At 48.7% G+C, this 27114-nt stretch overlaps 1 protein-coding gene across 3 annotated transcripts in view; it reads left to right on the top strand.

The window, feature by feature from the left end:
- DUSP22 (dual specificity phosphatase 22) overlaps nucleotides 1–27114 on the top strand; it is a 64460-nt gene that overhangs the window by 14269 nt on the left and 23077 nt on the right. For all 3 annotated transcript variants that reach the window (XM_081246635.1, XM_081246634.1, XM_081246633.1), the window contains exons 3-4: nucleotides 1121–1203; nucleotides 20502–20551. In XM_081246635.1, coding sequence (XP_081102761.1) covers nucleotides 1121–1203; nucleotides 20502–20551 — 133 coding nt within the window. The remainder of the gene's footprint in view (nucleotides 1–1120; nucleotides 1204–20501; nucleotides 20552–27114) is intronic.

The following is a 27114-nucleotide window of genomic DNA, read 5'->3' as shown; positions in this document are numbered from 1 at the left end:
CTCCTCGGCTGCCCCGCCTTGTCTGGGCGCCGAAAGCTCCAGCTTGACCCTGTTTCACCGCTCGTCTAAAATGCACATACTGGTGGGGACTGGAAAACCACACCTTGGTGGACATGTGGGGTCTGCCTGCCTGTGGGACCCTAACTAATTCCAGTTCCCGCCGAATTCAAAACTCACTGAGGTACCGGCTTGGGGTAGTTAGTTGGTGGAGGGTCTACCGGGCCTGGTTCTGTGTGATGGGCGTGGAGGCTGCTTGGGGTTGTAGCGGCAATTAAGAGAGTCTTAAAGTAAAACTGACGTTTTAAAATAAAAGGCTTGCCCCAGGCCAGAACAGGGGCAGAGGGGGAGCGGACCTCCTTGATTCTTGCTGGGCTCTGTTTTGTAGATTAGCAGAAGTTCCAACTTGAGGGGATTTATTACGACTTTCTTCTCCAGGTATGATCACTGGAAGGGAATGTAATTTTGGTGTCTCCTTAGTTTCATATGCGGATAATTAATAACCAACTTATAACTTATGGACTATTTTGTTTGGAGTTTCCAGAAAATGTTCCATTTTTAGTTTTGCCGTAAAGTGAATGTAGATGTTATAAACCACAGTCTTACCTGCATCTGGAGCCATTCCCTGCTGTTTGACATTAGGGTTGATAAGTCTGGCAGATTCCTATATCTTATATAGTAAGTTGCTTTTTTGTATTTAATTTTAACTTAGATTACTAATCATTAAGAGGTAGTTTAAAAATATTTAAAACATCTTTCTTATTACATGTTTTATGTGAAAGACTAACCTAAGGGTCTACAACTTAACAAGTGTCAACTACGAAGTGACTTCCTTTAAACAGTAACACTCATGATTATAATGTTTATTAATCTAAATACATTTCAAGTTTTATATGACCACTTTTAACAAAAGATGTGCCAATCAGAAATAAACTTAGTTATCTGCAGAATACCTAAAAGCAATAATCCCAGATTCCCTAAGTCTAGATTATTCTGGTCTAGTCAGTTATGAATTTTTAAGAGAGAAATATGCAAGTCATTTTGTGTTTTTTTGCCGGCTAAACTTAAGGAGTACTTCACTTGCAGAAAATATTAACATATCCTCCTCTTTCTTCTATGACAGATGCCAGAGATGCAGAGCAATTGAGCAAGAACAAGGTGACACACATTCTCTCTGTGCACGACAGCGCCAGGCCAACATTGGAGGTAAGAGAACTGAGCTGCACCCGTGTCTGCGCTGTGCTCCTGGGTCCAGGGGGCACTGACGAGGCAGCCATGTTCTCTCCAGCACCAGTGCGCTCCTCTGTCACTGGCTGTGTTAATCTTGTGCTCAGACCGTATCTGTGCCTGTGCCTGGGGCATGGCATGGCAGGAGGATGCCTTCTTTTTCTGATTGTCCTCCTGTTACGTTGCTAGCTTGGCTTTCTTGGCTAAATGCCAAAGAACAAGCTGATGCTGCATTTCCCTTTGGATTTTCTTTTCTTTTCTTTTTTTTTTTTTTGAGAACCATTCTGACAGGTGTGAGGGGGTTTCACTGTGGTTTTGCTTTGCACTTCCCTGATGATTAGTGATGTTCAGCACCTTTTCATGTGCGTGCTGGCATTCGTATGTCTTCTTTGGAAAAACGTCTGGATCCTCTGCCCATTTTTTAATCAGATTGGTTTTTTTTTTTTTTTTTTTGAGGTACGCGGGCCTCTCACTGTTGTGGCCTCTCCCGTTGCGGAGCACAGTCTCCGGACGTGGAGGCTCAGCGGCCATGGCTCACGGGCCCAGCCACTCTGCGGCATGCGGGATCTTCCCGGACCGGGGCACGAACCCGTGTCCCCTGCATCGGCAGGCAGACTCTCAACCACTGCGCCACCAGGGAAGCCCTTCCCTTTGGATTTTAAGGACATTTAAAACCTATTTTAATTCCTTTCAAGATTATCTCCCATTTTAGAATCCAGAAGAATTCAGGCTGCTCATTTCCTGATTTTTTCCATTTAAGCTCAATTATTTACTAGGAAAAAAAGGCAATAGAGGATAAATTGTCCCTGCAGATTTTCCGGGGCTTCTCTCTGCAGGCTGCCAGTGCAGAAGCTGTTGTTGTGTTTTAGGTTTTAAAGTAAACAGGGTGTGTCTGCCTTTACACTAATTCCAAAAGCATCTTCAATTTTACCCTAATGGACGGTTTGAGCTGTTGGCTGGGAGCAAAATATATTTCTGTTTATTAGCCTTGACAGAGCCCAAACTACCTCTTTTTAGAAAATAATACGAATGTGGTTGTGATGTGTATGTTTTTCTATTTTAGGGTTGGGTATTGGAGAGGGAGGTGTGGCTTGTTCTGAAAGAAATAATCCTAGTTCAATCAGTTTACACTTAAATTGATGTTATACAACAGTAGGTAATATATTTTTATTTCAAATTTATCTCTTTTACTTGGCCATTAGAACTGCCAGATTTCAGTCAGTTTCAAATAAATGAGGATATAGAGTAATAAGTGATTCTACTGACATCATCATACAGAGGACGGTGGGATGTGAACAAACCTCTGTTCCTTTCTCCAGATTTTTGAGCTTGCACTTCCCTTTGTTGTTTTAGCTCATGGGTTTTGTTAAGGTGCTGTAATTTGTGCTGCAGCATGATTTTATTGGAAACAACAACAACAACACATCATGTTTCTGGAGCCTAACGTTGCCCTTGAAAATAGCTACTCCATTTTTCATATATCAACAATAGTTTATATTAAACATATAGCCAAGCTATGGCCTAGATGATAAGTTAAATGTAAACTGGTCATGATTTACTTCCTCTTAAATCACAAGATGAGGCTTGAGGTTTCCTTTATTTTAATAAATTGCATAGATGTCCTCCCCACCCTCTCCCTCTAGGCTGCCTCGCACCCTTTTGCCCTGTTCAGCACAACACGTTGTCAGGTAGGAACACGGCCCCGAAATCCGTCCACGCTGCGGCTTCCGTGCAGATACCAGGTCTTCAGGCTCACAGAACTTCCTCCACGTGGGAGTTCTGTGAGCCTTGCTGCCCTGCCCGACACTGGAGGTGCTGCTGTGATGGATGAGATCAAGTTTGCTTATCCTCTGAGCCCTGGGGTGATGTGGTCAGTGGAGGGAAAGAGGTCCGAGCCTCCAGGTACCAGATCTACTGCCTTTTCCCCACGGGACTGCTTTTATTTGGCAACATTCCTGTTTCAGCCTTTGGGTGCTTTTATTACCTCTCTTGATAGTAAGTACTTTCCTGTGATTTCATTTTATTAAGGGTTAGACCTTCGTTTTATAGCATGACATGCTTTAACGTTGCCCCTCTTACTTTATTCATTTTTAACTTCACAAGTAATTCATGAATATATTCTTAGTTTAAAAATTAAAACAATAGATTCTCTGATTGCACAAGTGGGGAAAACTGAGGCATCAAAAGTTACTTGATCGGGCGTGCTTGCCTTAAGTGATTGGGATCGAGGAAGTTCGCCAGGGTCCCAGAAGTTCCAGACCTTTGTTTAGCCCTCTGCCTGATGCATAAAGGCAGTTGTCTCTCTTAAATTTCAAACTCAGTTCCAGAAGCCATAATTTCACCCAGCCTGAGATGAGTCAGGGAAATTACTTGTTTGGAGTCAGTGCGGAATTAATGGATAGATTTTACGTTTCAGCAGCTCCATGTTTTGCTGGCCCTGATCCTTGGATGGAAGTAGGGCAGGGATGAGGTGAGGGGGCAGATGGGTTCAGGGCCCTGATAAAGGGTGGAGGGATAAGGGATAGGAGAGGAGGGAGCTGGCACCTCGCGACCTTTCGGAGATCTTCGAAGCCATGCATGTTTATAGAACAGGCCCTAACTTTCTCTGGGCAGCCCTACGCTGGGCTGGGCTGGGCTGGGCTGGAAGCGGGGAGGTAGTTACTATCTAAAATAGAAAGGTTTCAGTCCTGTCACATCCATGCGGGAGTTCTGTGAGCCTTGCTGCCCTGCACAACACCGTAGGTGCTTCTCTGGTGGATGAGATCAGGTTTGCTTATCCTCTGAACGCTGTGGCGAGGTGGTCAGTGGAGGGAAAGAGGTCCAAGGCTCCAATTGCTGTCTCTTCAGAAGAGTATCTGAGGGTTAGATCTTCCAGGATAAAGAGTCTTAGAGAGTTGGCAGCACCTTAGGAGCCTCATGCCCCCTGAGTCAGCTCTAAACTAGTGTCTGAGATTTTGAGGAGCTCTGGCTCCATTTTTATGCTGCTGCTCTTTGTTTGCCGTAGAAATCCCAGCTGCACAGGGTCCTAGAGGTCACCTACCTGACTCCATCACTATGTGGACAGGAAGCTGAAGTTCAGAGACATGAGGGGACTCTCACAATCCCACAGCTGTTTTAGATGGCTTGGTGGAAACCTGGATCTTCTCTCCCAGGCCAGAGATTTTCCCAGAATGCTTCACTGCCTTGGTCCTCTTCTAGCATGACTGATGCCTCTGACTTTGCTTAGCAGTATTAGTAGATACTGACACATCAGCTTTGGAAAGGTTGTACCATTTGTACCCCCACTGGCAGCGTATCAAAATACCTCTTTCCCCAAACCATCACCAGCACAGAGTTTTGCTCTTCTTTACTTGTAATTAGCAGTATTTTTGTTTTGTTTTATTTTCTGTGAATGCCTTCCTCACACTGTCGAGTCCCCTGTCCAGACAATTCTTCCATTTGGAGGCAGCGAGTGGATGGTTTACTCTTGAGCTCCTGCTGCATGCAGGGCCCTGGGACAGGTGCTAGAGATAAAGTGAATGCCAGTGTCTGCCATGGTGAAGCCCTCAGTGAATAAACAAAATACACACGGTAACTCTTTTATACATATTACTAATAATGACCATCAGGCTCAGGGCAGGAAACACTCAGAGAACAAGGTTCCTCCTTTACCACATCAGTCTGGAGGCATTTGCAGTGCTGGGCTTTTGGCTGGGCCTTTGGAGACAACTGGGGATTTAGAAAATCTGGTTGGTACCGTTCTGGCTAGTAGAGTACCAGGATATGCCTTCTGGTGGGGCCCTGACTCCACGGAATCACATCGGTCCTTCTCATCCCCCATGGACCCTGGGGACCCAGCCTGGAGGATAGCAGTGTCCTGGTTCCTTTGTAGCATAACCAGACCTGGCGGCCTGCTCACGTCACCTGCTAGCAGATGGCAGAGCCAGGGGAGAAATCATTGCCATGTAGATGAATTTCAAGTAGGAATTAAGCCAAAATCTGTAATTATAACATCTAAGGGAGAAAAACCCCTTCCTCCGATTCCACATTGAGGACTGGGTGGGGCAGTGGCCTGCATTTGCTGAAAGTGTTTCCTTATTTGTGAGCCGTGTTTTCAGTGCCTACTGGTTGCTCCAGATTTGAGGGATGGTGAAAAGTCCTGTCACAAAGACAGTGCTTTTTCAAATCAGAAACCCCGTGTTGTTGTAGGTGCTGAGGAAGTAATATTGAGCAATGAAAGGTTTCTCCCTTCCTCTGAAAAAAGAACCAGAAGTCTATCTTTCTAGTGTAAAAATTTCAGAGTTTGTTTCATTTTTCATGTTGGGTATTTAACCAGAGCACCTGCAGGAAACAACTATTTTTCACTATTAATAAAAATGCTTTAAAAAGTATTCTCATTCCTTCACTGGGCTAATAACAGAAACAATTTAATTTTTAAATGATTTATATTTTAGGATTAAATAGAAAAAAATAGTCTATATACATATATTCAAATCAGGGCATTGCATGCATGCCAGATAGATTTTTTGAGCTTGAGTTCGGCTTGGATATTCTTCCCATTTTAAGTTGTGACTTTCGTATTTTGAACCATTTAAGCGTTTGTTTTTGTTTTTGTTTTCAAGAATAGGATGTTTTCGTAGGCCAGCATTTATTCCTGGTGATTCTGTTTTATATTTCCTTTAACACAAAAGACATTTTCTTGAGGTATCCAGACTCAGAAGTTAATTTTGCTAGTTTTGTTTGTAGTTGACCACTTCTCCTGGTTCTGATACTTACTGTTATTTATGTGTCTGTACATATAGGTGTGTATCTCCAAGAGATGCCCAGTCTGCTTGGACAGTGGTGCTGAGAGCCTGAGTGGCTCCTGTAGGGACCTCGTTCCCCTGCTGCATTTCTGTCTGGCGACCCACCCCGTTTCTCACCCTCAAAATGTTTGCTGGCTTCCTAAATGTAAAACAAGCCCAGTCCAAGGTGTGAAATGGCATTTGCAGTTTAAGAAGCTGTGCTTCTGTGTCCGCTTCTTTCTTCTACCCTTCTCTTGCCCACCCAAGTCCTACCCTCCCTCAGACCTTGGCCCAGCTCCTTTTCTGAGAAGGATACTCCCAGTGACCTCCAACCTCAGGAATTCTTCCCCTTTTCCTATAATACTTATAGTTTGCACTCTTTGTTGGGCCCTGAATTGTGCATGCTCTGTGACAGACCCTGCAGGCCATCAAATGGCTGTCTGACCTCCGTCTGATGGTCTAGCTCCTCAGCTGGTCTCAGGCCACTGCGGACAGTGGATTTCTGCCGTGTTGGACTTCCTGGTCTCCCCAGCACTCAGCCTGGATCTGGTTCTGCAGATGCTTGCTGACAAACTCAGAGCCGAGTGCATTTAAGCTCCCCTCCCAAGTGAGAAGCCATGTCTTCGGTCATTTGTGGCTGACTTCAGGGTGTGAAAGAAGAGCAGTGTCAAGAATGGTATATTGACCACCAGTGATCTGTGAGGCCAGAGGTCTGTTAACGCAGCGCAGCCTCACTGCCCTCCCCCCACTGTCAGGAAGCCTGGGCAGGTGCCGATGTTCTGCCATACACAGCTGGAGTGGCCTCCAGTTCAGAATTCCCTCTTGCTAAGTTCCTGCAACCACGTGACTCTTCTGTGACTCTCTGGCTGACCTCTCAGCGGTGCTTCATCTACCTTTGGTCTGCGTTGGAAGCCTGGTCCTACAAGGAAAGCACAGTCTAAGACACGGACGGTGGACGACCAATTAAAAGAAGACTGGCCGCAGCCAAGGCAGCCCGAGGTCGGGAGGGCTGGCTGAGACATCCTCTCGGATCTCGGGGGCTTGTGGCCGGATCATGAAAGGCTGGGAGGACCTTCCGGGCACTGGGGCCGTGTTCTGATGCATTAGGGAGACCTTGGTTACCTTGTCCTCCTCTGGAGGCTTCGTAGGCAGACCCAGCTCTGGCTTTCTGCCTACCTGGTGACCGTGTCAGCTCAGCTCTTAGGACTCTGAGGCCCCTCCTGTCCATGACCTTGAAGTCACAGGGGCTATTGGCCACATCTGCCCTGGCACGAGGAAGAGAATTGCTGAAAGCCACATGCCTTGTCCTGTACACACAGGTATAGGCAGGGAGGTTCACTGCAGCTCTGTTTGTAATGCAAAAAATTGGAGCCAACCCACATATTCAGCAGAAGGGTACCTGTCAGCTGTGATACATCCATGTAAAAGAAACACTCTGCAGCAGTTCACAAAGAAGAGGAAGGCTTACATGTGTGCACAGGAAAAGGTTAATTGCTGAGCAAAAGAAGCAAGTTGTAGAATAATATACACAATATGATCCCATTTGTATAAAATTGCATATCAATCATGTATTCCTGTATGTACATAAATAAGCGTGTAAATGTACAGATAAGAGTTTGAAAGGACCACATCAGACTCCTAGGAATGGTAAAGAGCAGTACGATAGGAGAAGAGGGTGGAAAGGATGAGTTTCACTTTTTTCTCTATTTATTTTCTACAATGGGAGTATCTTCATAGTATCATTTTGAAGCAAGAGAGGTAGGGAAGGAAGGTAAGCAGGTGGCCACACCTGGTGTCTGGAGTAGTGACAGGTAGATTGCATTTGGATGTGCAGGCTTGGCTGGAATGGGTTCTGTGTTTGGTAACAATGTTTCCCATGGGCTCACGTGTGACTGTGTGATGTTTGTTAACAACGTTTCCCATGGATTCACGTGTGAATGTGTGATGTTTGGTAACAATGTTTCCCATGGATTCACGTGTGAATGTGTGACCTCAGACACACTGCATGCTTGTCCTCCTCCTCGGTCAGTGGATGCAAAGCATCTCTTGTAGTCACCTTAATCTTCAAAGGGAGAAGAAAGCCCATGACACACCTTTCAACTATACACATTTTATTTTCAATATCGGTTATGTTGTACTTCTACTTGAATGTTTCAGTTAAATGAGTTTATGTCCTTTTTAGGAGTCACAGATCCCCTAGTGATACACCTTGAAGCACTGGGCAGGGTTTCCTGGTCGGATTGGTCGGTGTGGATGAGTTCTGTTACTTTACTGGCATTACAGAAACCACCACACTATCATAATTGCTGATGAGGTCCAGGGCCTTTGAAAGCAAATCATTGTTCGACCTGGGATCGTTCTCAGGTTGACAGTTGTTTCCATCTCTCCGGTAAAGTGTTTGAGTATCGGTGGCACCTCCTGTGCCAAAAGTTTGCAGCTTTCATGTGTTGAGGTAAATTTCTTTGAAGCCAACCCCAGACTTAAATAGAAATGACTCAAATAGAAATGATTATGGTAGATATCGAAAACTGTCTAGTAATCGCTCTTTCTCAAATCCAGCTGTGTCTGAGTTCCCCGTGTGTGGGCCGTCAAGCGCGAAGAAGGCAGCTCCCCTGGCTGCTGGCCTTCTGTGACAAGTGGAATTCTGAAGCCAGAATTCCAGCGCAGATGAGCCAGAGGGGCTGAAATTGCCGAGGCCTGCGTTGGTTCCAGGCGGGAAAGCAGGGCTTCTTGTCTCTAAGTGAAAGAGGTGTGTTAACTTCCCTTGGCCCGGCTCCCTGGAGCTCCTGGCACTTCAGCTGTGGGCACTCTCTCTAGTTCTCACACTTACTGCCCAGCCTCCACCACGTAACTGAAGACTTTTGCAAAACACTCTTCTTCCTGGACGTTTCCCTCAGTCAAGTCCCAGTTTCTTGAGCATCTCCTGCTGAGCTTCCGTCTCCTCTCTCTTCTGCAGACGCCCCTGTGCGATCTCGTCCTGAGCATGGGCACCAAGCGCTGCTTCTGGAGGGGGCTCTCCTAGCTCAGACCCTTCCCAGAGTCCTCAACGGGGAATATGCTAGTGGCAGGATCTGCCAGGCTTTCCAAACCAAGGTCTCAGGAGAAGCGTGTGACACGTGGTCTCTCCCCTCTGCTCCGGCTGGAATGGCAGTGTGCACTGGCACACTGCAGCAGGATTGCCCGTAAGTGCTGGATGGTAGTTGGTCTGTTTATACAACGTCCTTATGCCCATGGACTGGGGGTTGGGGAAGACTTTGTGAAGAGGAGCGTTGAGGCAGCCTTGCAGGACTGGTGTGTCCGCTTCAGTGGGGAGGTGTGTCTCAAGTAGGACCAGCCCTTCCGGGCTGGTCAGGAAGGGGGAAATAAGGACACGTGTGGATGTCGTCTGGTTACAGAGTGAGAGGGTGGTCAGCGTGGTGGGGTGAGGGTGGTGCCATCTTCAGTTCTCCTTTTGGCTAAATTGGGAGTTATTCCTTCAGATTCAGCAAGTGTTAATTGAGCACCTACCTTGTAGCAGGGATTGGGGATAAAATGCAAAGAGAAGTACCTGTGGCCCAGCACTAGGAAGAGACAGGCACGAGCTGCGAGTGCACGACAGAGCTGAGGGGCCTGGGGCACCATCCCCGCTGGGTCAGCCAGGCCTCGCCACAGAGCTGGCAGTGTGGAGTGACCCTCCAGGATAGGAGGGTCTGCTGGGTAGCGGTGGTGAGGAGGGGCAGTTGGAGCGGGGGAAGGATTCTGGGTGAGGGCGTGTGTGCAGGGCACCAGGTGTGCAGAGCACAGGGCTCAGCAGGGCAGGAACGCCAGAGCCAGGCTGGAGGAGGAGGCGCGGGGAAGATGAGGAAAGGTCTTATTCGTCGAGCCGAGGAGTCTGAGCTTCGTCTTGTGTGAAGCAGAGACTCAGCAAAGGTTTATGAACAAAGTCAGGTGACTCATTCACATTTCTTTTCCAAGATGTTGCCTAGCGGGTGGGATGGAGTGAGGGAGACAGATACCAAAGAAACTGCTGGGAAGCTTTTATGGAAATCCTGGACAGACATCGTGAGGGCGGAACTGGGACAGACACCGGGACGTAGAGGAGTCACCTCCACAGCGTCGCACCACAAGGTCCGAAACCAGAGGACGGGAGATGGGTCTCCAGCAAGCGTGAACCAGAAGAAAGGTGGCATAGTAATCGTCTTATAAGACAAAGTAGAATCCTTGTGGGCACCTTATAAAACCCTAAGCAGCTTTGCCATTTTCAGGTGCTCCTATAATTCCTTACCAGGTGGGCACTGCCAGTGGGCCCTGTGCCTGCCACACCTGCAAGGGAAGTGGCCCAACCTGACTCCAGAAGCTGGGTGTGAAGCAACAGTACCGGCTGGTGCCATCGCCTCGCTGCGGCTGAGGTCCTGCCTTCCCCTCTCTGTGCTCTGACTCCTGGGATGTCGCGGGACATTTGCGTGTGTGCCGGGGCAGGACTGGCGGAGGCCCCGGGCCTGGAGTGAGAAATTGTTTCTCTCCTCTCAGTTGTCACCACGAGGAGCACAGCTGTGGTTCCAGCGTCCGTGACTGAGCTGGGCGTCTGCAGGCGGCCCTGCTCTCTTCTAAGGGAAAATCACTGAATCCGCGTTGAGGGTGGAGGCTGGCTGACGGAGAGGACACGGGTGCATCTGGATTCTGAGTGGGATCCTCCTCTTCCTGAGGGCCAGCTGTGGACAGGCTTGGTTGCTTCCCAGACTTTGTCCCAACTAAAGGAAGATCACCCGTAGAACTACTGCCAGAGCCAGAGCCAGAGCCAGAGCAAGGAGAGGCCACCCTGCATTGTCCCAGTGGCTGCAGAGGGACGCTGCCCTGACTTGTGTGATCACCTGAGGCATCTCAGATGACAGAGTGGAGCCTGGACTTCGGCTTGAGCCTTCCAGTCCTGGAAACTGTTCCTAACCAGAGTAGTTCAGAGGTCATTGCCGACTGTACCGGCCTTCAGAGTCATCAGGGCCTAGCGACGGTGGAGCTGGTCCAACCTGAACTTACCTGTGTAACCAGACCAGCCCCACGGAATCCAAGTGGAAGACACTCCCAGATCCCCAGATCAACCCAAAGGGACTGAATTCAAACGGCCTTGTAGAACACCCTGACTCATGGCAAAGAACTACCTTCCCAAGTGTTTGCTTCTCCCACGCCCCCTCCCGTGTCCCTGTAACCTGACGCTTCCCCACTTCTCCGCTGGAACCCTCTCCTGCCACCACCCCTGCACTTGCAGTGGCGTCAAGACCAGTGGTTTCAACCAGTTGCCTTGACGTCCTGCCCACCCCCATGAGGGACCTCTGGCCTCCCCACACTGTTCTCCCCTCTGTGCCCACTGCGAGAGGATGCAGCTGTCAAAATAAAAATAGCCCGTCAGCTTGCTTTCAGCGGCAGCCCTCTGGGAGGGAGGGCTTGGTGAAGTGTTGCCCTTCAAGGAAGTCCTGGGACACTGAGCAGAGCAGAGTCACTCTTAGAGTAGAGAGCAAGGAAGGTGCCCCTCCCCTGTAGTGTCGGAGGTTGGACCCCCACACTGTGGTATGTCAGCGACCCGTGCGGCAGGGAGATCCAGTGCAATCTGACCGTCTGCACGTACCTGCCTTGGAGAGCGCGCCCTTCCTCACGCCCAGGAGAAGCGGGAGTCACGGACTCACGCGCTGGCCTTCACCGCATCTCACCTCTGCGTGTCCTTACCCTGACCCCACCCACGCGGGACTGGCTGTCTCGCAGGGCAGTGCCCTGCTCTGGGTCAGTGTTTGCTTCATTCTCGAAACACACCATTTCTGGGGTCTGACCCCACTTGGAGGACGTGATGTTAGGCCCGAGGGACCTTGAATGCCGCTTAGAGAAAGCTCCTCAAGTGCGGAGGACTGCGCCCCAGTGCAATCTGCAGCATTGGCCACTCGCCTGCAGGGAGGTCTCGTCCCATTGGGAGGGAGGGAGTCTGGACTCATTTGCTTGGCGACCTGCAAGAGGGACCGCAGACAACATTGCAAATGCTGAGCTCCTTGTGGAGGAGGGGCTGGGCGCCTCCAAACCCCTGGGCGACACCTCTGCAGCCTGGTCTGTGCTGGTGACAACACGCGCCTTGTTTCTTTGTTAGCACCTCCCACCGCTCAGTGCTTCACAGGTGGAATCAAATCTCCTTTTTTTAGAAAGTCCTGTGTTGGGGGGCTTCCCTGGTGGCGCCGATGCAGGGGACGCGGGTTCGTGCCCCGGTCCGGGAGGATCCCACATGCCGCGGAGCGGCTGGGCCCGTGAGCCATGGCCGCTGAGCCTGCGCGTCCGGAGCCTGTGCTCCGCAATGGGAGAGGCCACAGCAGTGAGAGGCCCATGTACCACAAAAAAAAAAAAAAAAAAAAAAAAAAAAAAAAAAAAGTCCTGTGTTGGAGAGAAATTCCTCTGTGCCTCTCTTCAGAGTGAGGAAGAGAGCCAAGCACAAGTGATGGTTTAGGATCAGGCAATCCCAAGGCTGTCTCCTCACATCCCATGTGTGGAAGAGAAATGCGATGTGTGATTTACCGAATGAGCTCCATAGGAAGCGTCACTGTCCGACGGGGGCTCAGCACACCTTCTGTCAAGGGCCAGATGATGAATACGTTTGTTTCTAGGACCCTGAGGTTTCCGAGCAGCACTCCGCCGCCCCCTCCCACCGTGTCCTGAGAGAAGCTGCAGGCCACACGCAGATGAACAGGCGGGCTGAGTCCGGACACACACGGGCCTGTTTGTCACCTCTGGTCTTGGTGACCAGGTGGCAGGGAACGTCGTAGCTGGGGTTGCACCTCAGGGACTGAGCCAGCGGCTTCCAGGGGCCTGGTTTGGGTCTGAAACTTGGGGCCACTGAGTCCCCAGTTTAATGCACTCCTGGAAATTTCTGAGCATCTGGCCAGCCTCCACCTTAGTAATAGTTTTTCATTGTTAGTGAGACCGGCCACAGCATCCTGCTGAGATTTAGAGCTCATAGGACCCTGCAGATGGAGACTTTGCCCTTGAAGACGGCTTGGCCTGCCTGCCTGCCTGCCCTGGGCGGTGCTTCCTGACAACTCTAGGGACCTCTGGCCCCCCTGGACACGGGACTCTCAGGGCACATTGGAATTTAACATTCTAAAGGTGGATCTCCCTTCCTTCACTTAGTGACCATGTACTGATGATCTCTGGAGACAGAGGTGCTAGGGTGCTGCAAGAAAGATGAATGAAATGGGACCCAGGCACTGAAGGAAACTGGGGTCTAAGGGAGATACCGTCAAATCAATTATCGTCCTCTCTCCTGGGGCCCCGGCACCCTTGGGGTCTAAGGGAGAGACTGACCCTCCAATCAATTACTGTCCTTTGTGCTGGGGCCCCGGCACCCTGTGCGGCCCGTCGGGTGCTGGGGGGCAGTTAGAGAAATCGCTGGAGTCAGCCTGGGACGGGGATGCTTTCTGAGGAAGTGCCCCTCAGGACTCCTGAGGGAGAGAAGGACCCACAGGAGCCTGGGGAGGGGTGGGCAGGAAAGTGCAGGACACCTGGGGGACTCAGGCAGCAGGTGCCCGGGCTTGGTGAGCTGGAGGAAGGGGGGTCGTAACAGAGCCACAGAGCTTGGGAGGGGGTCGTTTTACTTTGCAGACGGGGTGTTTCACCAGCCGAGACACATGATCAGATAAAAATCCACCTTTGTGTCTTTTACAGGCAAACTTGGTCCACTGCTGGTCACTCCTGAGGAGTGTTTCATTCACGGTTACTTTCAACATGGTCGTGTAGCATTAACGCCCGTTAGGTTACACCGTAGAATTGCTCGATTTGGAGAGATTTTGCCGAAACTGCCCTGTTTTCCCGAGTCATGTCGCGCGCACCAGCAGGTCCTCAGAGAGAACCCAGATCGCAGAAGAGGGTTGGGTGGTTAGGCTGGCGTGACCTCCCCATCGCCCGCCCTCGCAGCCTGAGGGACTCCAGCGGACTGTGCCCGTGTTAGCAAAAGGAGTTAGAGCAAAAATAAGCCTTTGGGTTCTCCACCTGTTGACCTGACGAGTCAAATGTATGTCGTTTTTTGACTAACCTGAAAGAAGCCAGCAGGTGCTGGAGGGTTCTCATTTGCATTTTTTCTCACAAAATCAAACTGAGGGCTAAATCTTGTCTCTCCACTCTGACCTTCCCACCCCTCCCCTCCCCACCAAACACCACAGAGTTCTTGGAAGTTGTTATTTGTGGTGGTGTTTCCTAAATTTAGCTGATGCAGGAAGAATCAGTGGCAAATGGGGACGTTAAGAAAATGCATCTTCGGTTTAGAACCTGGATTTAAAACGTGTATTATATGGCACAACTAAAGGGCCGCATTTAACTTCTGGGGTGATTTTCTACAGCAGTTTCTTTGAGATTTTTGCTGCGGTATAAACAACCAGAAAGAGAGATGGCGGGAACCTCACCCTCTGGACCTACCCTGTTTGGTGTTTTATGCTGATTTCCAGTTCTTAGTCCACAGACGTACATCGGGTTTTCCAGATGTAATCTCTTTATGGATGTAATTTTGTACTGTACTTTTTCCCTTTAAAATGTTATTGACTGGGTGAAAATTCTTAGATCGAGGAAAAATACTAATCAAAATGTATGTGCCAGGAACTGGGCTTGGCTTCCACGTACATGAACGATTTGGGCATCTCTGCCCTGAGACTCTGCCAGGAGGGGCCCTGGAAACAGACAGTGAGGCTGTCAAACCTGGTATGTTTGTCCAAAAGCAATTTCAAGTCAGCAGTTGCCATCTGTTGGGTATGTGACCTTTAAGAGTGTGGCCAGACTAATTTTTGCAGAGTTTACCTACCTTTAGGTTTATATAAAAGTGCAGAAGTTGTCAAATTCATAGAGACAGAAAGTAGAAAGCTCCCAGGGGCTGGGAGGTGTGGGAGCTATTGTTTAATGGGGACCGAGTTTCCATTTGGGAAGATGAAAAGGTTCTGAAGATGGGTGGCAGGGATGTGAATGTGAATACATTTAATGCCTGTGAGCTGTATACTTAAACTGGTTAATTCTATGTTATGTATATTTTACCACGCCAAAAAAGTGGAGAGAGTGATTGTCTCAAGTGAGAGAGACTTTTTAAAAATTAGTATATAAGCTGTGGTCCTGCTTCTGATCAGGTGTGAGACAGTTCAAATTTACTTCTTCTTTTTTCAACACTGTATTTCCAGTCCTATTTATTTATTTATTTATTTATTTATTATTTTTGGCTGCGTTGGGTCTTCATTGCTTTGCACAGGCTTTCTCTAGTTGTGGTGAGCAGGGGCTACTCTTTGTTGCCGTGCACGGGCTTCTCACTACAGTGGCTTCTCTTGTTGCGGAGAACAGGCTCTAGGTGCACGGGCTTCAGTGGTTGCAGCACACGGGCTCAGTAGTTGCAGCACATGAGCTCAGTAGTTGTGGCGCACAGGCTCTAGGGTGCGGGGGCTCAGCAGTTGTGGCGCACGGGCTTAGTTGCTCTGCGGCATATGGGATCTTCCCAGAACAGGGCTCGAACCCATGTCCCCTGCATTGGCAGGCGGATTCTTAACCACCGCGCCACCAGGGAAGTCGCCACATTTAATTCTCTTTAATTTTATGTTTCTTTTCTGGGCTCAGAGCTTTTTGGGAAGGTGGTGAAACTAGCTCTTCGTGGGGTCTTCAGCGTATTTCCTCAAGCCGTGCGGTACAACCCCCAAACGTGCTGGTCAAAGGAAAAATGCAGTCTCTTCAGGGGTCCTCCCATGCACACCCAAGTTGCTGCTGGCACTGAATGGGATAAATGAGAAACCAAGGTTTCTGATTATGTCGTTTCTGCCTGGATTTCCCGACTCTGGCCCCTTAGTGAGCCCCTGCTTCTCCTACTGACGTTTCCTCTTAGGTTGTAAATAGGCAGAAAGGAGTTATTTTCTGTAACTGGTCTCCATTAGCTGCCTGGGAGAGAGAAGACAGCTCTGAAGGGCTTGGCCTTTCCTTTGAAAAGTAGAACGTCAGCTAGGTTCTTCAGAAGACTCTTACTTACGATGTTTCAGAAAGAAAAGAACAGTGAACTTTAGAAATTGTCCTTGAAACAAGCGAGAGTGTGATCCCTTCACGAGTCCTGAAATCAGAGCCTCGGCCCTGCTTCTCAAGTACTGGCCTACGTATCGTTTTAAGTGTAATCTTTAGTTTCAGACCCAAAGAAAGGCAAAAACCTGACTCTTGGTGGTTACTATGCTTGTTGAAACAGAAAACTGAAAATTATTAGAACTTTTGAGAATACGGACTTAGAAAGCTTTAACCTTTTGTTCAAGAAGAGCCTCTGGAATACTTTCTAAACTTTCTTTTCAGTCAAGTGATGACTACCGCTTCTTTGAAAGCCTAACAAAAACAAAAACTTCATCCAAAAAGCGCTCCTTGGCAAATCCCACCTAACTCTTACTTCTTTCCTGTATTTTCCTAATTTTTTCCTACATTGTGTCACATTAGTGTGACATCATGTCACACTAATCGATGTGTCACTTGGTATTGTGAATATTTAGTGTATATGTTTTTTGCCTTTTTCCTCCCTCTGGTTCCCATTTCATCAGTATTGGTGCCATTCTCAGGACATGTGAGGCCACTCAAAATGTCACGTAGTCCAAAGCATTTGGCTGCTCTTTCTTTGCCCCTCGTAGAAACCATGGCCGTCTTAACTGAGCTTGTTTTTGTGCTTCAGGGGGCACTCCTGGACCAGCTCTCTCAGTTGAGAGTCTGTAACTCGACACTTATTAGCTCCGTAAAAGTTTAATGTCAATTAGCTTTCCAACAATCACTTTTTTGAAGTATCATGGAAGTACTGAATTTTTATTTATTTAGTAAGAATTTTGTTTCAAAGAAGATAACTGATTTTAGGGTTTAAAAAAAAAAAATTAGCGGTAATATGAAGGAGGAAATACCACCTAGCAAATGCTCTAGTAAGGGAAAACATTGCTGCTGTTTCTATTACTTGTGAATTTTTCAGATTGCTCTAGAATTTTGTCCTCTAATAAGATGTTCTTTATTTTTTTTTGCTAAACTTTCCGTAACTTAGCTAAACATACGTCTCTCTGAATGGTCCTTTGTTTAGGTCCAAGTAGATGAAAAATTCTATTCCACATCATATGAAAACATTTGCAGAGCCCAGTCCTTTAGTAATTTTAAGTCTGTCCAGCTTTCTCATTAGCGCTGAGGTCCTTCACGCTGCCAGCACTCTTGTTGCTTTCTGAATTAGTAATTAACTGAATCGTACACATGTGCAGGCATCTGAAGCCTTTTTTCAGGCACCTTATGTTCTGCAGTCTGTGGCCTCCAAGAAAGATACTTTTTGTGCTTTGTTAATGACTAAGCCAGGATAAGTAGACGTTCTTGGGTGGTGAGCAACTGAACCTTTTCGACAGTTTTGACTCCTTTCTTCACTGTATTTGCATAGTTTGTTCCCTTCTTATTGTAGATCACGGTGAGCTGCTTCTTAGCTGTATCCCGCTGGAGCGTGTGTGCGCGCGTGCCCCCAGCATGGCATGGCTCTTGTTTTTGTGGTCACCAGAATAAGGCCTGGGCACTTCACAATATTTTTCTTCCCTTGTACTATTCTTACGATGTGATCTTCATGTTAACTGACTTTCACCTTGTCCTTATCATCCAACAGACATTTAGTAAGTGCCTGTGGTATGCCAGGCATCATTCCAGGGAAGGTTATTATTGCTGTTATTCTGTCTTTGAGAGAACATGATCTTATATTTTATATTTTCAGCATCCTTCCTTTGCAGTAGGGGATCCCCAAACTTGTGGCCAGGAGCCCCTGTGTTCCTCCTTAAACGCGTCACAGATGGGAAGCCGTCATTGCCACGTGCCCATCCCAGCTAGTGAGGCTGAGGGGACCCACATGGCCGAAAGGTGCTTCCTCACCCTCGGCAGGCACGGAGTGGGGACACCCCTTGCCACCTTCTCCGGGCTTGCTCCTGCTGTGTGGTGCTGGCCTCTTTCCCTTCGTACATCAAGCACCACAGAGGGGAACGAGACCCCGTCCAGAGAACCCTGAAGAAGCAGGGCGCTTCCCCCGACACCACGCTGGCGTCAATGGTGGACGCTCTCAATAAGCTAAGAGCCATTTACCCTCCCCTCCTTCTCTTCCTTTTCTCCATTTTTTTCTCTCCTCCTGACGTATGGGCTGGGCAAGTTCTGGATTCTGCAGAATTAAGGGGCTGTCAGTCGGAAAGTATGGCAGCCGCTTTCATCCCACATTAGAGGGACCCACCTCAGCATCGCTGACTGACAAGTTGCTCCACCTGCCAGTCGCAGGAGAAGGGAAAGTGGAGCCCTGAGAGCCCTTCCCGTCCCTCTGGAAGGGTTGGCCTGAAGGAAGTTGGGGGAAGTGTGTGGGAGGGAAGTATTTCACAAGCTTCTGGGCCTGATCCAACCAACTCTCACTTAAGAGTAAAAGGAAAAAAGTAAATGAGTCATTTCAATGGCGGATTACAAGATGAGCAGTGTGTGTCTACACCAGCGAGCCTGTTGGCCTCCACGAGGGGAGGCGCGAAATGACTCTTTTTAACAGTATCGTTTCCTTTTCCATTTTCTTTCCCTTCAAATCAGGGCTGTCAAACCTCTCTGGGTTTGGAGGTGCTTTAGAACTTCAGGCAGCTGCTTCACTGTTTCCAGCAGAGCACAATGCCCGGAGTCCAGGGGGACGGGGACAGAGACAGAAGGAGACAGTGAGGTGACGAAGCGAAGCTTGAGTGAGGGACAGCCTGCTGCTTCACGTTCTTCTCCCAGCAGCTAACCCGTAGCGTGTTAGCACGTTTGGCCACACGTGGAGTGTTCCTCTGCGGACAAGTAGCAGTAAAACCCATCTTCTTGGAGATCCAAAGGAGCCTTTGTTGGAAGATGTCATGACTGACTCAAAACTGCAAAATATATACATACATATATTCATATACGTGTGTGTGTGTGTGTGTGTGTGTGTGTGTGTGTGTGTGAAATAAGCAGGAGAAATGATTTTTCTGACCTCTCATAACGGTGGGGGACAGGAAGGGGAATTGTGTCACTCAGATCTTAGTTGCAGACAACAGATTCCACTCTGAGGCACTTCAGCAGAAAGGGGCTTGTTAATAGCCGGGGGCCATGTCTCTCCTCCGAAGAGCTGGAGAGACAGGCTGCCAACTGCAGCTCGAGGAACAACACCCAGTGCACAACCTGCGACTGCCCACTGCGACCCGCTGCCACGTCCGCCCAGCACTTCCCGCCTCTGCCACCACCTGCACCTGTTGAGCAGGTGCTCTTTACCCATCTGACCCTTCCCGTGTCCTGTTTCCAAATCTGCCTCAAGTAGGTGTGTCAGATGATGCAACCAGGTCTCGAGTCTGCACCCTAACAGCAAAGGAGGTTAAGAAACATAGTTTCAATAGCTTCTGGGTTGGAAGGTGGGACCCACAACGGGGAGAAGGACCACATGTTCCTCACAAGACTGCACTAGCAAATACAGCACAGAAATTCCTAATGATATGAGTTGAGTGTAAAGTTTTAATGACCAACTGCAAAAAAATTGCAAATAGTTCTAGAAATCACAATTTTATGCCTTCAACTGCTAAGGGACTTGTGGTTGTCTGCACCATGATTCCACATATTTCTCCTCCTTTGACTCTCTTAGGTTGGTTACTTTTCTAGTTTCTGATAATGTTTCCCCCCATTAATTATCTATGACCTGGTGGCTAGATTCTGTTAGATTAGGCTATCAAGAGAGAAAGGTTTAAAAGTGGTTTATTTAAGTCTTCATGAAGCCATATTCCTTCGCAAAGTTTGCTGAGATTTCTAGACTTTGTATTTTTACTTGACATTGAAGATCTTCTGAATTATACTTTAAGTACCTCCAAAGAAGAGGCAACCAAGCTTTTAATAGAACTCAAATTTGGCATGATTTTTTATAGTATGAATTTACATAAACATTTTTATAGATTTTTATAGTGAACAATGTGAAGTTCCTTTTTTTTCAAATTGGGTCATTCTTTTAAAAACATATTAGTTTGGTATGTAAACTTTTACTCTTCTGAAAAGCAAGCAAAATAAATCAAATTGTTTCCAGTGTGTGAAGCTCCTACCATTGCATCAGTGAAACTGTAACTCTCCTCCTCCTAAGAGTGTCATATAACATGTCATCATGATAAGGCTTTTACTATCAGTGCTTCCTTTTTGGCCATTCAGGATCTTACGTGAAATAGATTTAAAGAGTAGAGTATTTGAACCAGCATCAGAGATGATAGTTTTGAAACTTGTAGACACTTCCTGAGAAGGACTCAATTATCTCGCTTCTTTGATAAACCCTGTCTAACCTACAAACTAGAGCATGAATATATTTGTATGCATGGTCATAGAAAATGGCCAGGACCTTAACTGAGAGTTTTCCTCCGGTTCCTTGGCGATAGAAGATGAGTGAAAAACTTCTCCTTTTTACTTTTCATTTTTTGACCTGAGTAAATAGTTCCTTTAAATATTTTTCTCCACAGAGTATCATCTTTTTATCTTATTTTATTTTTTATCATTCCACAGGGGGTTAAATACCTGTGCATTCCAGCAGCGGATTCACCATCTCAAAACCTGTAAGTTTTTTTCTGTATTATTTGGACATGTTAAAGATAAAGGACTTAAAGTCATCAGAGCAGAGGGACCTCGATGCACAGCTGCTGCCCTGCGGTGAGGTGGGGGGCCCAAGAGGTCAGTGCTCCTGGTTTGCCGGTCCTTCCATTGTGCAGCTCTGACGGTGGGGTGTGTATGAGGAGCCTCATTTTGTAAAGGGTGCCTCAAACCAAACCTTGAGCATGTTCACCCTTTCCCTGGAAGCTGTTGCACTTTGTCCAACAGAAAGAGAATATGAGCCACAAACACAAGCTACACATACAATTTTAAGGATTCTAGGAGCCACAGTAAAAAGTAGAAAAGAGACAGGCGACAGTAAGTTGAGTAAAATATGTTTTATTTAACCCAATATACTCAAAACACTATCAGTTCAACGTGTGCTCAGCATTTAAAAAATGAGATATTTTATATCCTTCTATTCATACAAAGTCTTCAAGATCCGGTGTGCTTTTTACACTTACATCACATTCCATTCGGACCAGCTCCGTCTCAAGTGCCTAGCAGCCTCACGTGGCCAATGGCCGCCTGAGGGACAGAATCCTTGGAAAGCTGGTCTGAGTTGAGAGACCAGGTTTTTCTGGTTAGGAAGGTCCTGCCCTCTCTTCCCCACAGCTGAATACGTGTCTGGTGCCGCTTTAGCTCTGTCTGTCCCTCCAAAGAGAGATTCATAGTCGCTCTGCTTTCCAGATTCCCCACAGTCATATAAGACCTGTGGGACTGGGCTTTGGCGAATGGGAGACAGGGGTTGGAGACCACCGAGGTTACAGCTGTGACACCACACTCCTCGGTGTCTGGAGGTGACGTGGACTAGGTGAAAGTTTTCCTGAGCCTGGATTTGAACCAGGCAGGCTGAGAGGCACAGGAGCCGAGGACATGGCTGTTCAGTATGTCCAGCAACCCAGCCTCTGCCTCTCAGGCTCACCTGTGCTGCCTGTTTTAGGTCAGACACAACAACCCTTCCAGAATGACATGTTTGCTGCGTTTCATCAGGGAAGAGGCTGTGGTGTTTGAGAATTTGGGAGTCCACGGGCTTGTCAGGATTGAGAACCTTCATGGTTCTCAAGCTTTATCGCCTGCAAGGCCTACGTGTCAGAAGGACAGACCATACAATCATACCCCTCTGAAGTCTGTCCAATACTGAATGTCAGCCAACCTTGGTTCTTCACTGCTGGAGAGTAGAGAAATCACAGGTTATGCAATAATTTTGTGAGGTCTACCTGTTTGGAAAAACGGGAGGCTATAGGCAGATGGGCGGGTGGGGGAAAGAGTCCAGGTGAGGGCAGGGGCAGGAGGTGTAGAGTCAGACCAGGAAGGGGCAGGGGAGGCTGGACGCAGGGCCCACACCTCCTACCCAAAGCCTGTGTTTCCACAACAGCTCTCCACATTTCACAGAACAAGTCAATCTTTACGATCGAGGATGGTGAGGGAAGAGTTTGTAGGATCACCAGGAAAACAGGAGTAGCCTAGATCTGGAAGGAGAAGAAGTACCAGAGAACTTCCTTGGTTACTAGTCGTGTCGAGAAACAGAAGTGGTTGGAGGGCATGGTGTATACGGAAGGAAGCGAGCCACTGCCTTTCTCTCGAGACCACGGCAACCTTCGGCCCGTGTTTTGGTGGCTGTATTTAGACTGGTTGCTCTGCTCTTACCTCAAACCGAAATTCTAACATACTGTTGAACTTGTCGGTACCTGATTGGCATTCTGACCCTTCCGAAGAATCCGACTGCAGCAGCCCATGGGTGTTTGTGGTCAGGGCAGATGGCCACTGTGCTCCAACCGCCCCAGGACTCTTCAGCTTCGGTGGAGGCAGGCACTGTGCTCCACGTCTGGGGCAAGGACCCTGACTCACCAGGTGAAGACAGCAGTCAGCGGTCCTGCCCTGTGCAGACAAGTGAGCGGTCGACCCAGACCGCTCAGAGATCTCAGGTTCAAAAGCAGCTCCCTCTGCCTCGGGCCCGTCCTTCTAACGCCCCTGAGCTTCAGTTCTCTCATCTGCAAACGCCTGCCTCCAGGCTTTGTGGAGATGAGACCATGTGTGTGGAAGTGTTCTCTGTGACCTCCGAGCACTTTTGACAATAAGTGTGTTTTTACTCAAAGTGCATTGGTGCGGCCTGAGAGTTACAGGAAGGGTAGTTCTGGTGCTCAGGAGGCCCACTACGGATGCTGGGAAGGTGTGATCCAGGGAAGGATGGGGACAGAGGGTGCAGCAGCCGGTCCCCTGACTTCCGACGTCTCCTGGGTCTGTTCAGATCTTCTGGCAAAACCAGCCCCGAGCCCAGTCAACCTGGGGCCAGAGGACTAGCTCCTAAGATTTGAACTAGTTCTCTCCTGTCCCAAGTATGTACAGATGTCTTGTTACGATGTGTGGTTTGCCTTCTTACCCTTTCCTTGAATCTGGCCAAGAGTGTGGTCCAGCAGGTGGGTGCTGCGGCGTCTGAGCTTGGGGCTGGTGACAGGTCGAGCTGGGCAGTGGCCATTGCTGCCATTGTGAGTGAAGCCCTGCAGCAGCCCGATCTCGGGTTCAGTTGGAAAACGGGGTCCAGACCGTAACTCAGGGAAAGACAGTCGTGCTCATAGGCACGAGTGTGATTCTTTAGGGAAACTTTCATCTTTGATCCATTAGTAATAGCAAAGCTTATACACAAGTAAGGATTTAGGTGCATAAATGTCCACGATTCTACAAATGTTCCTTGCTTTAGTGAAGTTTTATAGAGATCGTGAAGTTAAGCTTGGAATCCGAGGGTACTTCGTATGTTAAGAGACAGCCTATGAAATAGTTTGAGTTTCTCTACCTGTTACAGATACTTCATTGGGAAGCACAGCCTGCCTTTTAACAGCGAGCATGCGTTCATTATAGAGTGAGACGGTGAACGCTGGCAGGCAGAACTCTTGACTTCTCTGTATCACCCACCTCGCTTTGGGTAGCTTGTATTTATTACTCACCAAGTAGTAGGAGCATGTGCAGGCTGACCGTGAACCTTCAGTTTCTGTATCATCAACCAATGTAGATGGTCAGGAGACAAATCCTCTTACTGCTCTGGAAACCCAGTTAGAACCAGGCGTCCTTCAGTCTAGCAACTTTTACTTCCTGGTGCCTAAGAGTTCCTATATTTAATGACAAAAATTAATTCTAGAAAACTGTATTGCTTATTTTTTTAAACTTAGTTAAAGATTTTAAAAATTATTTCCAACTTTGGACATAATTTAAGGTTTTATATCCTAACACTTTCCCCACAAATCCCTATACCAGCAGGAGTTCTTCTTGCTAATTATGCTTAGTAAGAGGGTTGTGACCTCTGGGGACTAACTGCCTTCGGTCACCGCAGACGCGCCCGAAAGGTCAGTTTTCTGTCTTGGCCGAACGCCTCGCAAACTCCCCTCTGATCTTCCAGGAATTTGAAATGCAGAACCCTGGCTGGAGACAACAGTCACACATCAGGATTCTAGCTTGGTCCCCACTACCGCCCCGCCTCACAAAGTCAGGACACGTGGAAGTCCAGCTTCTCACAGTGGCGACAACCCCACAGACCCCAGGCTGACGCGTTCTGTGTGATTTGCAGAATCGGAGGTGGCGTTGGGTTTATTTCAAATGCACACCCCTTCTGCCGGTGGCAGACGTGCAGTGGTTGAGTGAACTGAGGCTTCTGGAAATTTTTGCTTTTGCTTTCTGTCTGTGCTTCCCTGGGCAAGTCATTTGAACCTCACTTGTCTCGCCTGTGAAATACCTGTCTCACACGATTTCTGTAGCATTAGGTGAGGTAGTGCAAGTGTGTAAAGACACTAAGTGTCTCCAAAGAATCAGATTCCATATCCTGCCTCTTCAAGAAAGGAGTGTTAACGTATCTTGAGAGTGAATGGTTGGAGGTATCGCAGCTTATTTTATTCATTCTTAGTTTAATATTTGTCAGATTGGTATTTGTATTTAGACACCATAAGGGAAGGGTTATCTTTTTTGTCTTCTCTGTGGAGCTGCAGCATCGCATCTTCGCAGCAGAAACTTGGTGACAACAGGGGCTTGAGAGTCGAGCAGGGTCTCAGGTTCCTGGGGTTTTTGTGGAGAGAAGAGGCACCAGAAATGCAGAGAGCTTGCATTAAACCCTCCTTGCTTTATTCCACCTCCTGTCTTCTTGTGTGTGTTTTCTTTAGTTTAGCTCATGTCTTCTGTACTTCCAGCTCTCTTTTTCTCTCATTTACATTTTTCTTTATTTTTATTATTAAAAAGCAGTTTCGCAAGATCAGAGCTAAGTGGGCCCTGATGTGCTCTGTCCTGCTTCCAGACAAAGATGCGCATGCACACCTGCACATACATGACTCCTGAGGACTTTGCAGTCGCAGAAATGAGAAATATGTGGAAAATGTGTATTGCGTTTTTCATAAGACTTCACTTATTCAACTTAAAAACCTATTTTTTAGTCTTAGACTATGTCGTCCTTGCTTTTTTGGGGTGGAACTGTTCTTTGTAAAATGATGTTGTAGATGGTAGAGAGGGGATGTTTTTCTGTTTGTTTTTAAAATGACCTTATTTGGCAAAATGAAAAGTACAGAACACATTTTCCCCGCAATTTTTCTTTAAATGTTGACAGTGCAGGAAATGTAAAAGTTGCGGAAGCCTTGACATAAATGTGCTGAAGGCTGTGTGCAGTCTGCTCCGGGTGAGGAAGTTTCCTTCCCGCTCACCTCGGCTGCAGTGAGAGCTGCCCGGTCAGCGCAGGGCCTGGGGGGCTGGACTGACTCTGCCCAGGGGGACACAGCTCTCTGATCTGAGCCCACCCTCCAGAGCCTGCGCCCAGAGAGGACACTGCACCCATAGGCTTTTTCTTTTCTGAGGGAAGAAACCCCTAAGGGTGCTGGCCTTTCCTGGTCTTTTTCTCCTTTGCTTTCCTGTATACATACACGTGCACACACACGTGCACACACACGTACGCACACACGTTCATACTCTGACGAGGGGCAGCACCAGTGGCTCTTGTTGGGGCTCGTGCTGCCAGCGCAGCCTGGTCTGGCACTGCTGGCTTTGGGGTGAGCCCAGCTGCCCCCCAGGGTGCTGGGCCAGGCCCCCCACAAGCAGAGTCCTTCCCAGCAGGACAGGACCGCCTCAGACCCCCCAACAGTGGGGACCACAGCCTCCAAGTCTTGCAGTCTTGGAGTAAGAAGAGATTGTCCGAACTCAAAGAAGGAGCGTCATGTGGTGTAGCTTTGCTAGATTCGTCCAGCATCCTTCCCCAAAGGTCAGGAAAACCCAGCTGGTCCTGCTCTTGGCCTCTGGATGGAGAGGGCGGGCTGGGATGCACTGGCCAGTGAGGAGGGCCAGCACAGACTGGGGAGGAGGAAGAAAGGGACAGTGGCACAGCTGCCGGGCTGTGTACCAACCCCACGGAAGGGCATCTCTTGCCCGGCCCCCGTGCTCTTGGCGATTGTCGGCAGCTGCACGCTGGCAGCCACGCGCGCGTGTAGATGCGCGTCCTTGTGGACGCGCCCAGGTGGCTGTCCTCCGACAGAGCTTGCCCGCGTGTCTTTGTGTGGAAGTAAAGGTACAGCACGAAGATCAGGAATAGGGAACCGGCGTTCAGTGAAACAGCCTGTGGCGGATGTGCTTCCCTCTGGGCTTCTGCTTTGATCCAGGGTTGAGCAACGTGCGGCCCGGAGCCCCGGGTATTTCCCACTGTGGAGGAGGGGGTGTGATGACCGGGCCAGGGCTTATGTCACAAGCTTCCCTGGAAATAACCTACCCCAAGAGCACTGAGCGCACCTGCCTCCTGGCTTTCCCTGGAAGAGGCACTTCTAGGAGTGTCTGTCCGGCTTGGCCTCGTGCCCAGTCTTGCCGGTGAGTCAGGTTTCGAGGTGGGGCTCCAAGCGGGCCCTCCGTGGGCATCATTAAGCTCCTGGGCCGGAGCCCTTGTCCCAACACAGCAACGGGCAGGAGCCATCGGTGGGTTTTTCCTGGACTTGACGCCTGATGCAGACAGAGCCGAAAGAGGAAAGGCTGGGGGGAGACCCTCCTCACAGCTTCCTTGTCTGGGGGCCCCTCACACACACGCTCTGGGCTCTGGCCACTTTAGATGTTTCCCTGCTGACCACACCCCACCTCACTCTCTCATGCTGACATGTGGCAAAACTGACCCTTGAACCCGGCACCACGCCTTATTTAGGACCTGGGTTTCATCCTGCGTGTGGTTTCGGACATGCAGGCGTGAAAGGCAGACAGAAGAGGTTCCCACCCTGGGGTTTCAGTAAAGGGGCTCACTTGTCATCTCTGCAAGGTGTCGGTGGCCTCCCCAGGGCCGACAGGTCCCCGGGACAAGCCACCCGCCTGGTGTAGCCTCCACAGTATGTTCCGAGGCCGTCCGTGCTCCCCACGCGCTCAGGCCGTTGTCTCTTGTTTCCTGATTAGCTCTTCCTTTGCTGGGAGGGTGTTCTTCCCGCCTGTCTCATCTCAGACACAGCTCTCCTGGACCAGAAAGAGCCCCACAGAGGACAGGAGAGAGCGTGGGCTGCAGGCGTGGAGAGGCCTTTTGGGGACCCTTGGA

The sequence above is a fragment of the Mesoplodon bidens genome (genome assembly GCF_964165515.1).
Source record: "Mesoplodon bidens genome assembly, chromosome: 10".
Classification (NCBI taxonomy): Eukaryota; Metazoa; Chordata; class Mammalia; order Artiodactyla; family Ziphiidae; genus Mesoplodon; species Mesoplodon bidens.
The sequence above is the reverse complement of the archived record's forward strand: the minus strand, read 5'-3'. Positions and strand labels throughout refer to the sequence as shown.